At 35.7% G+C, this 14,286-nt stretch overlaps 2 protein-coding genes across 2 annotated transcripts; one reads left to right on the plus strand and one right to left on the minus strand.

Moving 5' to 3' along the window:
* Nucleotides 1-264: 264 nt before the first annotated feature.
* On the minus strand, nucleotides 265-9,320 carry LOC113065097 (transmembrane 7 superfamily member 3-like). Its single transcript, XM_026236281.1, has 12 exons — nucleotides 9,106-9,320; nucleotides 7,538-7,692; nucleotides 6,431-6,581; nucleotides 6,188-6,308; nucleotides 5,277-5,448; nucleotides 4,928-5,105; nucleotides 4,675-4,761; nucleotides 3,461-3,541; nucleotides 2,141-2,293; nucleotides 1,863-1,960; nucleotides 1,619-1,781; nucleotides 265-1,450 (listed from the first exon to the last, which is right to left on the minus strand). The coding sequence occupies exons 1-12, from the start codon at nucleotides 9,176-9,178 to the stop codon at nucleotides 1,197-1,199; spliced, it is 1,686 nt and encodes a 561-aa protein (XP_026092066.1). The 5' UTR covers nucleotides 9,179-9,320; the 3' UTR covers nucleotides 265-1,196.
* A 23-nt stretch (nucleotides 9,321-9,343) lies between these two features.
* LOC113065106 (mediator of RNA polymerase II transcription subunit 21) lies at nucleotides 9,344-12,129 on the plus strand. The gene is made up of 4 exons (XM_026236292.1): nucleotides 9,344-9,462; nucleotides 10,343-10,457; nucleotides 10,539-10,639; nucleotides 11,603-12,129. The coding sequence occupies exons 1-4, from the start codon at nucleotides 9,421-9,423 to the stop codon at nucleotides 11,780-11,782; spliced, it is 438 nt and encodes a 145-aa protein (XP_026092077.1). The 5' UTR covers nucleotides 9,344-9,420; the 3' UTR covers nucleotides 11,783-12,129.
* The last annotated feature ends 2,157 nt before the right edge of the window (nucleotides 12,130-14,286 follow it).

Genomic DNA, 14,286 nt, shown 5'->3' on the forward strand with positions numbered 1-14,286 from the left:
TTTTACCATATTTTTATAAATGGTTAAATTAATATATCTGATTGGTTCACAATCCAGTTATTTCCAAATGCATAAAATAAAGTCCTGTCTGACATTTCTCATCGTTTCACTCACAACTACATCACAAAATATCTTGCAATTACATAATACTCTAATAAAACGTTAATGATGGTCTGTCGTATCAAAAGTTCACACATTTCTCACATTCAATGAAAGCAAAACATCAGATCTCATTGGAATAGAAAATGATCTCATTCAGGTCTTATGGCACAAATGACAACTTTATTAAACATTTAACTATTAGGCAATCATTTAAATTTCATACAAAACAGAATTAATGCATACTGCTACCGCTTAAAAACAATTTTAACATTACTTACATTAATGTTGTAAATGCTTTAGAAAAAGTTTGCTTCTGTGACAGACACAAAGATCGCATGAAGAAACCCTGAGAGGAAACCAGAAGTATTTTGATGAATAATGCAATACTACTGATTTTGCAAAAGCTGGAGATTTAAGAGCTACATATCCAGTTATAAATCACAGAAAATGACTGAAAAACATTTTAATCTCCACAGATTCTTAATATTCCTCTTACGCTGCTTTCAAAATCCTCATTACACGTGTTACACTAGAGCAGTGAAGCATGGGTCAAACAGTCAAAAGTAGCTCGTTATTTCTAAATCGAATGCCAAAACTCGGTGAGGATGCACTGAGACCCATACGCACTCACTTAGACACAGAAAACATTCAAACATCAGCCGTACAGGGCTTACAGTGGCTACTAATGAACACTGGTTCATTTGGTCTGCAATCGCAGTGTGTTATACATTCATTTTAATGTCTTTAAAAATTGCTCATTCACTTAGACGTAGTAAAAGTGTTAAAATAATCTCCACTTCCTCTATGCTGCTAAAATGCATCTAAAATCATGCTGTGGCAGCTGATGTATATAGTAGAGGTCAGTTGATTGACATTAATCTGAAAACAGCAATGGGATCAAGCACTGCTGGGAATCTACACATAAGTGCACATGGTCAGTCTGCGAGCTGCTCTTTTAACCTCCATCGAGTCTTTGGCTCTAAAAATCGAGCTCAATCCTCATGTATGTTGCTATAGGTCTACACAGGCTTGAGCAGCCGTGTTCTGGAGGGCAAGGGATAACCGTGAACTGACTTCAAGTCAAAAGTCAAAGGTTAAAACAGTAGAGGTGTGGTTTCGCCGGCCGGTTCTGTGCGCTGTGTGAGCTGGCGAATACGTCCGAGGATTTGGGCTGATAAAGACGGCTTGTGGTGGCTGGGATCCAGAACGTTAGTCTTCCTGCGCTCTCGTTCTTGCTTCCACAACACATACGGGCTCGGCGGGAAAAACGGCCGCGATTTCTCCCGATACAGTTGCACGACGATACCCGAAATCCCCAGAACAACCCACACGGTGATCAGGATGAAATCTGGAGAGGTGAAACATCAGACATGACCAATACATTAATCGATTTATCGTGATTAACACTCATTTTTGCTCATTTTACAGCCATTTTAACCAAAGCCCCTGTTAATTTCCAACCCTGGTCTGCACTGATCTCATACATGGCCTAAAACTTCACTCCCTGCACACCTACCGATGTCCTGCAGCGGGACGGAGATGAACGCTCGGCTGAAGTTGTGGTTGAGGAGGCGTTTGAGGACGTCCAGCGTGATGTAGGACAGACTGGTGTAGGTGTAGGCATTGACGGCCAGGACCACTGTATAAGCACCAACCAATCCACATGCAATTATATTGCCCTGAAACATACACATAAAAGTGTGCATTTTATTTAGTTGTCGGATATGAGCTCATATCAAATTAATTTTTCTGCATCTCACCTCTCTAGGCCACCTGATGAAGAACAAAGGAACAAACATCATAATGCAAGCGAACACCACCCAGAACACCACATCATCATGGAAAATAGGAAAATCACCTGGAGAAAGAGATTAAACAACAAATCTATAAAATGATATCTATTAAATAACTCAACAATCAACATCCAGCAAGATTATGAAGTGAGATTATAAAGAGATCATTCTCAACAGATGCAGAAACAATATTTCTGACTGCGTGAACGATGATACATAAAGGTTTTTCAAACATGATTTCTTACCAAGCGGAGTGAAGAAGACGATGGATGAGATGTGAAATCCAAGAATGAGTCCCACCACCAACACACAGGCCACGACCGAACCGAACCGCCACCAGCTCATTAACATGACCACGCCCCCGACCACGCCCACCAGCGCTGTCAGAGCCAATCGAACTGCAGAGAGACGGTCAGTCAACAAACTGTTTAAAGACATCAGATATCAGTAGACAAATTAGAGTACATTAAGACATTATTTTGTATTACAAATGTTACATTTAAATATGCAAATGACATTAATTATGCGCTCATTTGCATGTTTTACAGAACCAAACATTGGATAAACCCAGGTTAAAAATGACAAGAGTGATTTTGTATCCCCCCATAAATCAGAAAATATAACTATCAGGAAAAAAAAAAAGAGAGGAAATTTTCAACCTTATTTTAAGAAGTAAAATGTTATGTAGGTCAAGCAAATGATATATGAACAAACATTCAGAATACAGATAACCAGTCAGAATGTTGATACTATAGAAAAGAAAACAACAACAAAAAAAACTGTAAAGTTTGATGTAAGTGCTGCTGAGAAACTGCTTTTCAAGATAATTATTGCATTTTTAAATCCTCAGATAGATAAAAGGCTATGAGATGAACTTATAAATGTTTTCTATCCACTAGTCTAACAAAAGACAAGTTGTGGATGCAAAACAGCCCAAAACTGCATGAAAAAACTATGGTTTTGCCTGTAATCTCTTGACTAAAAGTGCTTAAGAACAAACTTGAGCTATGATTGTTCTGATTAATCAGCTGTAGGATGAGTCATCAGTTCTTATCGATCTCAGAAAATCAAAAATGCACTTCCTCGTTTCATCTATGCCTGTCCTGTAACACGCAAACAGCTGACAAACAGCTCTATGTGATGCATTTGATTGCGACAGGCTGGTTTGACACCTCCAGCTAAAATCCACAGCACATGACTCTAATCCTCAGAGAGTTACAGCACAACAATAACCTCAATCCTCTGAGACGAGAGCTGCTTTCTGCACTCGTGATGGCTGTTGAGATTCACTGCTGGCAGAACCAGTTTGTGTAGCCAATTTTAGTCCAATTCCAGTTTTTGGGACATGAACTATTTATGGGTATGTAGACATCAGCTCACTGTAAACAGTACAAATCTTCCAGAATAACGTGAAACTCTGAGGTGCATTACAGAGCTGATTCAAATCCATTAGAGCTCTAAGAGGTGATCATAAACTTCAGATCGGTTTCAGTGAGCACTAGTCGTCTACTTCGAAAGTGATTCAGTGCATGTGTAACTCTGTAATGTGACTGTAATGGACTCACGGTTGTATTCCAGCGGTGTGGTTATAGTGATCACGACAAAGAAAACAAACGCTGTAAAGCCGAAGCCCATACAGAACAGCTCTGAGGAAACACAGAAATAGACATTTTAACAGCAACAATAGTTGTGTTTACATGCAATACTTTCCATCAGTCTGAATCCTAATTCTGAATTACTTTCATTAGTTTATGTAGTTTTTATTTTTCCATTTTATATAGATTTTAGATTATATAATTTGTAAGTGTAATTTTGTTGCGTTTTTGTAATTTTTATTTGCTTTTGATTTTTTTATGTCTGCATAGTTTTTAAGCGTTCAAGCTAAAGTTAAATTAAAACTAAAACTTAGATAAAATAAGTTTATACGTTTATAATATTATACATTTGTTAACATTTTTATAACATTTAATTTAAACACATATTTTAAATAAATAAAACTTATGTAATATTTTGAAATGTTTTTTTTTATATTTTTAGTTTATTTTAATTTTAGTTTAATCATTTTGTTGTGTTTTGTCATTTTTATTAGTTTTTTTATGTCTATATAGTTTTTTTTATTTCAGTTTTAGTTTTAGTTATTTTAGTGTATGGAGTTAAACTAAATTAAAATGAAAAAATCTTGCTTTGGCAACTAGCAGGAATAAAATAAGTTTTTAAAAATATTTTTATATATTTTAGTTAATGTTTATTTTATTTTAAGGAACAAAACAATGTAAAATTAACTGTTTGTAATTAACATGCATACAGATCTTCAATGAGTTTAAGGCTCCAAATTTAAATATAATATAATTAAAAATCTAAATTAAATAAATGATTTTGAAGCTGCACAAAAGACCATTTACTGAAACTAAGTTTTAAACTTCACTGTATTTTTTAGCTTCACATAATAATAATTTCACGTTCACACAGAAGGCTTAAAAACACTTTCATTTCACATTTCATTCAAAAGGAGAAAAGCTTGAAATGGTCATAAAACACTGTCAGACTGTTTGTTGTGCAAGAGGCCTTGACTAAACATTGCAAGTGGATATCAGGAAAGAAATGAATGATATGACCCCTTTAAAAACAGCACGGATGCAACTATATCATCTGTTCACCTCTGACTCTCTAAAGCTCTAGCAAAGACTTTCCCAAACCTAAAACACTCGGTGCATATTTAGTATATTGACAGTTATTAATAGCAGTAACGTGGTGTGTTTCTAAGAAAAACCTCTCTCACCACATTTGAAGAAGCGGTGTCCCACAAAACACACAAACAGCCCAGCCAAACCAATCACAGTGAAAAACACTTTAGTAGAAACTCTCCCTGAGAAAATGAGAAAGAAAATACATTTAAAAACCTGCATCAAACCTGTCACAGAAACTGTTCAAAAACTAAAGACATAATATATTTCCAAGTAGGATTTAAATGACCTCACATATGAAAGGAGATTAGGAATCAAATAATGAAGCATTCATTTAGATCTTCTCACCTAAATCGCTGCATCCGTCCAGCGTGGAGTTGAAGCTGCAGGCGTACGTGTGGACGGGGATGTAGGACGCTGACGTGTTCAACACTGGATCTCTCACAATCACAGAGAAAATCACACCCTGACCGGGAAGAGAGCTGAAGGAGAACTGCGTCCGGTCATGAGAGGTTAAAGACACCACCTGAAAGAGTGAAATTAAATGATAAACTTCAGATAGGTCATCTAAATTAAATAAATACATAATGAAATGCTTTACTATTCCTTATGCATTAGTTCTAAAACAGTAAATCATTAATGGATAATAACCAAAATTACATTTTAGCATTAGAAATAATACTCTGATTTCACACACCTTTCTGCCGTTGTCCTGCACGTTCTGCACATTGGCCACTCTCTTCAAACTGCTGATGAGACTCTGCTCCGACAGGTCGCCCTCCGGCAGGAAGTACTGATACACCTCATAAACCAATCGCCAACGAGTGCTGGAGCTCACGTCCACGTCACACGCCGGCGGCGTCTCCTCTCTGAAAAACATCATCTGATTTAGACTGATCGACTAATGAACATTTGATCTTTCAAGTCCGGAAGACACAATTTTAAAGATCCAACACTAAACTGCATTAGTTGTGTTTAGCATCACAGAAAGCAAGATTAGCATCAATTAATTTTAACTGTAGGAGAAAACAGGTTAATTTTAAGCACAATTTCTAGGTTTATAGTCTTCATTAGGATGTGTTTTCCCACATTATGATTAATCAATGACTCATCAGTGCCTCATAAATATTTAAAGAATGGTGCTATTTTTAATTATTTATGAAAACACTCAAACTGTGAGATCAAAATAATAGTGTCAAAAGCTTACATAAAAGTAACAGTGCTTTCATATATACAACCGGCTGTGCATTTACGGTATTTGTGCATTAAATAACATCTTTGTGTATCTGTGTAATTTACTATGAAATTAAAAACCAATGTATAACAAATTAGTTTTTTGTTTTTTTAATATATATATTTTTTGGGGGGGATTTTTGGAATATATGTATGTTTTATTATGCATAAAAAATAATATATTTGTGTATCTGTGTAATTTATTATGAGCTTAAAAACCAATGTGTAACACATTTGTTCATTCTGTTGCATGTATCTGCAAAATTCAACATGCATTTTAAGAAATATTTGATGCATTTAACTCAATAACCAATGCTGAAATATTGGGATTTCATGACCCTTTAAAAGTCCATGATTTTATTAAATTCCTCTCGCCTTTTATATCCGATGTTAGCAGGTGCAAATGTAATCATGGTCTCAAACAGGTTGTATTGCAGGTAGATGTTTGGATCAATCTCCAGCGGGAACTCTTGATTACAGGCTCCAGGAACTGGATCTGAACACACACATTACACACACACACACACACTGAATGTACTGTATTGCAGTTAACAGTCTGTTAATGAGAGTATATGTGTTGCTCATGTTGGCATGCAAGTAAAGAGTTGATTCTCTAACCGGTGCTGGTGTATGGCAGAATCACACCGATTCCTGCTGCGCTGCTCCCGTCGGGGGTCTTCAGGAACCAGGAGACGGTGGTCTGATTCAGGGTCAAGTTGGATAACAGACCAACATCTGCTGCCGTGACCGAAAAACCATAAAGTGGGATCTGACCAATACACAAAAAACACAACCTATGAATGGACATCTACACATACACACATTCAAGAGGGATAAAGGTCAGGTGGGGGATATTATGCAACAAATACAAGCAAAGTGCAACCATTCAAGCCCTGTCCTACATTCACTCGGTTTTACTTGGATTTACACCAAGACTACGCAACAGTCATTTTCTCCACAGGAGTATAGAATTAAAAAAATAACTTAAAGATAAATTAAAGACGGGTGTACTGCAAGTTCTGAAGAAATAATCTCAACAGAATTCCATTATTCATGAATCTGCAGAGAAATCTCCACCAATCAGAGACTAGTATTATTTATATACTACTGCAGTTTTTGTTAATAATTTGACTCGATTTAGTAGACACTCACTCTGAGGAAATGAGAAAGAAAATACATTTAAACCTGATTTTAACACTTTAACTTTTCCTTTTTGTTACAGTTTTTATTCTTTTTTTGACTTAGATTTAATTTCTTTTCAAATTCAGGTTTGTTTTTTAGCACTTGTAGATAAACCAAACAACTGAAATAAGTATTTATTTATTTAACTTAAAGTTTTTAACAATTTCTGCTTTAGTTTTATTTAACAGTGTTTCCATTTTTTTATATCCATGTGAAAAATAAATAAGAAAAAATAATTCTAGAACCAAGCACAATTGCACTCTAGACACAACATTTGTTTCGTGAAGCATTAAATATTGACTTCAGCCCTGTGTCTGAAATGGGGTTTGTGTCAGTGCATTACAGTTACATGACTGCTGACATTATGAACAGAATGCGTGTATGTGTGTGTGTGTGTGTGTGTGTGTGTGTGTGTGTGTGTGTGTGTGTGGAGATCAGAGCTTGTAATTAGACTTGCTCGATCAACCCATCGAACTGGGCCAGCTGGGGGTGTGTGTGTTTTTCTTTGTATGACATTACAGTGCTGTGTGTGTGATCTCTTACCTGTGTATATGAGAGTGTAACATTGTGGTGATGTGTATGAAACTGCATTGTTAAGAAGGAAACGTCAGCGGGAATCCGGGAAACGACAGCTTGAACCGTCCCGTTCACTGGGACACTCACGTTCTGGAAGATTCCCAGAGAAAACAGCACACGGTCTGCAAAACATAACATACAAGAACACAGTTGAATCAATATCTGATTCATTGTTTGACCCCAGAAGCTAAATCATATTTTTTATTAACCATAAACCATGTGTATATAAATTCTGACAAATATATATAAAAAAGCATTTAAACTGAAAGCGGCCAGAGAACCCAGTGAACGCTTCAAAAAAAGGAAGTGGCTTTTGACAGTTGTGATTTGGTGTAGAAAGATGTTGGCTCACGGTTGCTCTGACTTCCTGCCGATCATGAAATCTTACATGATTATTAAGTCACCTGATTTCACAATGACTCACACCTGCTGTACATCAAAACTGCACTGTAAAAATCATGCTGTGTCAAATCCTGGAAGATGATGCATTTGCTTGTGGTACACGGATGTAGGAAGGAATTTGTGTGTTTCCATTTTATGGGGAAGTCGTGGCTTAATGGTTAGAGAGCTGTGGGTTCGAGTCTTGTACCAGCATTATAGACGGGGGAAGTAAATGTACAGTGCTCTCTCCCAACTTCAATAACACGACTGAGGTGCCCTTGAGCAAGGCACAGAACCTCCAACTGCTCTGGGTGTGTGTGCACGGTGTGTGTGTGTTCACGGTGTGTGTGTGTTCACGGTGTGTGTGTGTGTGTGTGCACTTCGGATGGGTTTAATGCAGAGCACGAATTCAGAGTATAGGTTACCGTAGTGTATGGCTGTATATCATGTCACTTTCACTTTCAACATTTCTAGCAATAAGCTAGAAAGCCATTAAATATTTACTTGTTTTTCCTGTAAAACTAGTTCTACATTTTTTTTTAAAACTGTTTAGCAAAAATGTCCCGGGCCTCGTTAAGTTTTTAGGTCTGCAGAGATCCAACGCAATCAGCATTGCACTGGATTGCATTATATATTTTAAACTAAGCATCTAAATGTCATCTTACAAAGAGATATTATTGGAATTTTAGAGTGACAACGGATTATTTATATAATTTTAAGTATCTATTATATTGAGCCATGAAAGCCTATTTTTTGTTGTTGTTTTTTTTGCATGTTTAAGACCATAACAAGAGTTTAGTGAGCAAATCTGCTCATCTGATGCTATCTTACACGAGTTTAGTCTAGTTCCAGGCATTAAATTAATGTAAGAGACATGGGAAAGCATGAATACACCTCAGACCATCGAATTAGATATTGCAGTATCACATAGAAATAATAGGGTGTATTTAAATGGAGGTTTACGTTGAAATTATATGAAGCTGAAACTGAAATCACCCTGGTTCGTTATAAAAGCATATTTTTATCGATCACCATTATTGAATCAATATCAATTCAGTATTCAGGTGTCGGGAAAAATCTGTCTCGTAATCCAACCAAATGTCATGTTACATGCCTGCGTTTGCATCAGTGTTGAAGATGTTATGTTTACTCACTCTCATCCTGAGCGCGCAGGGAACCGACCCACGACAAGACGAGCAAAACCAAACATTCTCTCTTCAGTGGCATTTTCCCGGATCAGTCAAGTCCATAAACACGCTCTAGCAGCAGGGATCAGATTTGAGACTCATGCTGAAGCTTCTCGTTTAGCCTCCGGAAGTGTCTCTCGCTTCTTGGGTGCGCTGCAAAGCAACAAATGTGTTTTCAGGCACGCACGTTTTGTCTGTAGCACGCAACCGCGGCTGTATGGCGTCACGTGAGGAAGATTTGATCACGCTCGGCGGAAACGGAAAAGGCCAAGAGGAGCCAACATGGCGGACAGACTAACGCAGCTTCAGGATGCCGTTAACTCCGTAAGACTCATTAAAATGTTAATTTTATGATTTATAAGCTGCAGAACAGGTCAGACGTATGACAATCATATGTATTTAGTCATGTGTTACAAGAAGTCACGTTATTTGTGTAAGAAGTTGCGTAAATGTACTGTAGCGTAAAAAGCGGTTAGCATAGCATGCAGTTTTGAATTTAAAAAAAAATTACTTTTTGCGCATTTATTTGTAAAGAAAAAAATAATACTGTATTTGAATAAGTATATGTTATGTTAAGTAGGAAGTTGGAAGTTAGTGAAACAATTTTAAATCGCGGTCAGCACACACTTAAAAATTAAATGTAGTTTTTATTTATTTGTGACACATACCACAATATTGTGTTACATAATGTACCCTTGTTTTTACATATTTATAAAAAATGTATAATTCAGATTTTTATTTATGACATACAATAGTTAAATTATGTACTCTTGTTTTTACATATTTTAGAAATAAATATGTAAAATAATGCAGTTGTTATTTAAATTTTTGTTGTGACGTACCACAATAATGCTTTATAGGCGTTATGTTATTTACGCTTGTTTTTACATTTAAAAAATATTAAAAGGCGTTTGTGACACATTATTCATAATATTAGAACTGAATTTTAATACTTTTTTAAGTCATGTTTAAATAGCAAAGACAAGTCCGGCAAACCAAATGCAAAGTTGTTTTGTTATATTAGGTTGCATGCATGCATCCACTATGTGTTTTTCATATATTGTATGCATTATATATTTATGCATGCATGCACTGTGTATTTGATATATTTCATGCATGCATCCACTGTCTGTTATATATATTGCATGCATACATGCACTGTGTGTTTGATATGTTGCTAATATGGTGTGTGTTTGTGTTTTAGCTGGCTGATCAGTTCTGTAATGCGATTGGAGTCCTGCAGCAGTGCGCTCCACCTGCCTCCTTCAGCAACATCCAGACTGCCATCAACAAAGACCAGCCCTCCAATCCCACAGAAGGTGCACAGATCTGTTCCAAACATCAGTTTACTGCAGCACTGTGTTGTTGTTTGACTGACATGTTTTAATGCGTTCTTCTAGAATACGCTCAGCTGTTTGCAGCACTCATAGCAAGAACCGCAAAAGATGTGGATGTGCTGATTGACTCTCTGCCCAGTGAAGAATCTACTGCCGCACTGCAGGTGCGTTTATACACCGGCAGTGTGACTGGCTCATTGACGTGTGTATATTTATCCAAGCCAACTGTATTTTAAAATATGGGTGGCACTTCTGTATTTGTGAAGTGGCACTCAAAAGATCTGAAAGAAAATCAATATTTAACTATATAAAAATTATATTTAATTTCAGCTAGTTGCCTAAATATTCTGTGCTACAATATCATGAAGCAAATCCAAGCTAATCCCCTCAATGATTTAATAACATAAAATGTATCGACACTGACTTCAGCCAGTGTGTTTTTTCTTATCATGGTATACAAATGGGATTTTTACCTCCCATATATATCGCTATATATATTGCACTTCTGACTTTGTGCTAACTGTGTTATATGTTATGTGAGTACAGAGCCAATTACAGTCAAAGTGTTAGTTTACCCAAAAATGTAAATTAACCCATTCACACTCAAAACTATCTAAGGTGTATATGACCTAACCCACTCCTGTAGCAAATCCATGCGTTTTTGTAAGAAAATTTTCAATATTTAAACGTTGTAAACACTTTTAAACGCTCTAATTTAAATAAGATTTTATAATTTTGAAATTCTTTTGTTTGGACCATGATTAAATTTTAATTTTAAATGGAAAGAGCAAAAGCAAAGCCTTTGTTTATATGAAGAGATTTTTTTCAGTTGTATCATTTATTCATTTGTGATTCTTTTTTTTTGTATTTTTTTAGGTTTTAATTTAGTTTTGTTGTTTGACATTTCAATTTCACAAAGAAATGTTTAGAACTCTGTATGGGAAATAATAAAATGACATTTTCATTTATAAATTTGTCTTAAATCTTATTTTTTTTAAAAACTCGAAAAAATGAGAAAATTGTATCATGACACCAGTATCGCTCTGTGAGTTGAGTGGATCATTACATCCCTACAATAAAGCCTAATCTTATATGTTTTCTATCCTGCTATTAAATTTGTTTCACAGGCTGCCAGTCTGAGGCAGTTGGAAGAGGAGAACCAGGAAGCTGCGGCCCGTCTGGAGGAAGTAGTTTACAGAGGAGACATGCTTCTGGAGAAGATCCAGTCAGCTCTAGCAGACATCGCTCAATCACAACTACGCACACGCAGCGGAGCCCCGAGTCAGTCGACAGCGCCAGAGTCATGACAGCAACTGACCCCAAACAAACATGGACTATATCGTCTGTACGCAGCAGGGATTTTATACTCATCCTTCATGGGTCACAGGAGATCTTGTGTTAAATGTACAGTTTGTTTCTGGACTGAAGAATGATTCTGATTTCATTCTCTAAGTGCACACTGTTTCCCATCACATGTCTTGTTTATATGACCTCTGACCTCATGATAACCATAAATGTTCAGCATCCATCAGACAGTCCCCATCCTGGAAAGTTGGTCTTTGTATATTTAATGATGTTTTTTTCATGCCAGGATCATGCGGTGTTCATTTTATTTTGAATAAAATGTTGTCATTGTGTTAAAAAAAAAAAAAAAGTGCTCGTTATTCCTCGCAAATTGAATTATGAAGGTAGTAATCTGTCTCATGCAATGCCATGGTCTAGAGGCTCTACACATAGATCAAAAACATGCTGGTTTTGTTCTTATTTTGTTCCTATCACTTCATTTATCCAACTAAAATGTGAAAATACTGCAATTTAGCAAACGCTTAGGTTGGTCGGAAATGTATAAGGAATTATGTGCAATCCCTAAAACTGGAAATGTTATCTTAAATATTTCGTAAGAAAGGTCAATATGTACTGTACAAATACTTTTAAATGGTTGCTCTTTTTTTTCTTCCCCTCATATAATTGAATTTAAAATGCTGAAACAGACTTTTAATATTACTATACAATTTTTTATTATTATTAAAAACGTGTTATTGACAAATGGGTGAAACCTTGTGGTTTAAAGGCTACTGGCAAACAACTGGTAAATATTTTAAATTACAGTTAATTATTATTTGGGGGCTGCACTGTGATATAGTTTTTAATGTTATCTAGTAAATATTGTTCTAAATATGCCTGACATTTTATCACATTTTAGTGGGTTTCTTGTGTAAATAATGCTAAAGATGTATTATGCTGGACTTAATTTCATTTCCTGTATGTACTGTACTGTCTCAAAGTAAATTTTCTTTTTTTTTCTTTTTTTTTATTACAGGACCTGTAAAACTGTCCTAAAAAATATTTGAAAGCAGTGACAAGAACAGGCCAGAAATCTTGACATCTTGTGCAATTAAATGTTTTGAGTCTATATGGTGTCCATACAAACAAAAGAAAACTCAGTACTTGATCCTTTACAGTTTGCTTATAGACAGGACCTTAGTACTGAACAGATATAGCTTAAAGTAATTGTACTCTATTCTTTTCACACTGTATACTAATGCGTGATCCTGAGGACTTTAGTGAACTTTTTGCTAATGCTTCTTTACACAGCCTTTGTATGAAAAGTAGGAAAATACTGATAGATTAGTAATTTCTCCATGTAGACAAGGTTTGTACAATGGTGTGATTTATGCTGCCTTCACATGCTAGCAAAAATGTCCTACTTTCCACTTCTGAAGTCTTGTGCAAACCAGTCACTGAAGGTGAGTGAATTAAAAGAGGGTGAACTATCCCTTTAAAGCCTAAATGTTCTGAAGATATTCAACCAATATTCAATGAATTTTGAATATGTGCACAGTGCAAAAATTTTAAATAATGTGAACAGTGCATAAAACAACAATGCTTATTTACCCGTATATACAGGACTGGAAAGGCATGAAAAAGCAAAGTAGATGTTGTGGGAAAAACGTATAAATCGAGTCACTACAGCAATGGTTTCCTTCTTACCATGTTAAAAGTTTAAGGAGAGTTTATGGAAAGACTAAGGAGAGGATCTTAGACCCCGGGTCGTTAGGAGATCACACGCTCATTTATTAAACACCAATAAGATTGTATTTTCTGCATATACTTTTTTAAGTCAAAATTCTATTAATGCTTTGAGAAAATTCTTGTTGCCTTCCAATTGAGAGTCAGAATCAGGAAGAGCTATTGCCAATTGTTTTTACACTCACAACTAATTCATCTTGGTGTCAGGAGCTTGCAGTGCAGAAAGTACATACATTTAAAGTATTTATCGCAACTGTGACAAACTACTGTCACACTAGACTCATTAAGACCTGAAAAGACCTTTTTTTATGTCATATTAATTTCCATCCGAACATTCATGTTTGATTATGTATCTTTTGTTAATAGTGCCGAACACATTCAAGATTAGAAAGGACAAATGCAAAGCAGTTTCCTGTTATAGCACATTTCATACACAGTGAGAATCCAAAGCGCTCTACATAAACAAGATAAAAACAACAACAAAAAAACCCCGTAGTCATAAAGATATGATCATCATGCAAGAACATGATAACCATAAACGTGCAATATTGAAAACAATAATGACTGTAATAAGTATAATGGAACAGTTTCAATGATTGTCAGTGATATTTATGCCAGGTGTATTTTTTTTTATTTTTTTTTTTTACTTTTATTCAAAGCTACCATCTGGTAGTCAAATAAGTGAACTTATATTGCTATTTGTATTTTTTGTATCCTCTTTTGGTCACTAAATATTCCATGCACTGCATGGCATGATTTATTAGAAAAATTATAATGATCT

This window comes from Carassius auratus, chromosome 4, assembly GCF_003368295.1.
Source record: "Carassius auratus strain Wakin chromosome 4, ASM336829v1, whole genome shotgun sequence".
Lineage (NCBI taxonomy): Eukaryota > Metazoa > Chordata > Actinopteri > Cypriniformes > Cyprinidae > Carassius > Carassius auratus.

What these genes read in the sequence shown, in the direction of transcription:
- LOC113065097 (XM_026236281.1), bottom strand. Translation starts at nt 9,178, where the DNA reads ATGCCACTGAAGAGAGAATGTTTGGTTTTGCTCGTCTTGTCGTGGGTC. An exon ending in TCTGCCATACACCAGCACCG is followed by an intron (nt 6,309 to 6,430) that starts GTTAGAGAATCA and finishes GTGTGTGTTCAG; the next exon opens with ATCCAGTTCCTGGAGCCTGT. An exon ending in ACACCGCTTCTTCAAATGTG is followed by an intron (nt 3,542 to 4,674) that starts GTGAGAGAGGTT and finishes GTGTTTCCTCAG; the next exon opens with AGCTGTTCTGTATGGGCTTC.
- LOC113065106 (XM_026236292.1), top strand. Translation starts at nt 9,421, where the DNA reads ATGGCGGACAGACTAACGCAGCTTCAGGATGCCGTTAACTCC. An exon ending in TTCAGGATGCCGTTAACTCC is followed by an intron (nt 9,463 to 10,342) that starts GTAAGACTCATT and finishes TTTGTGTTTTAG; the next exon opens with CTGGCTGATCAGTTCTGTAA. An exon ending in GCCCTCCAATCCCACAGAAG is followed by an intron (nt 10,458 to 10,538) that starts GTGCACAGATCT and finishes GCGTTCTTCTAG; the next exon opens with AATACGCTCAGCTGTTTGCA.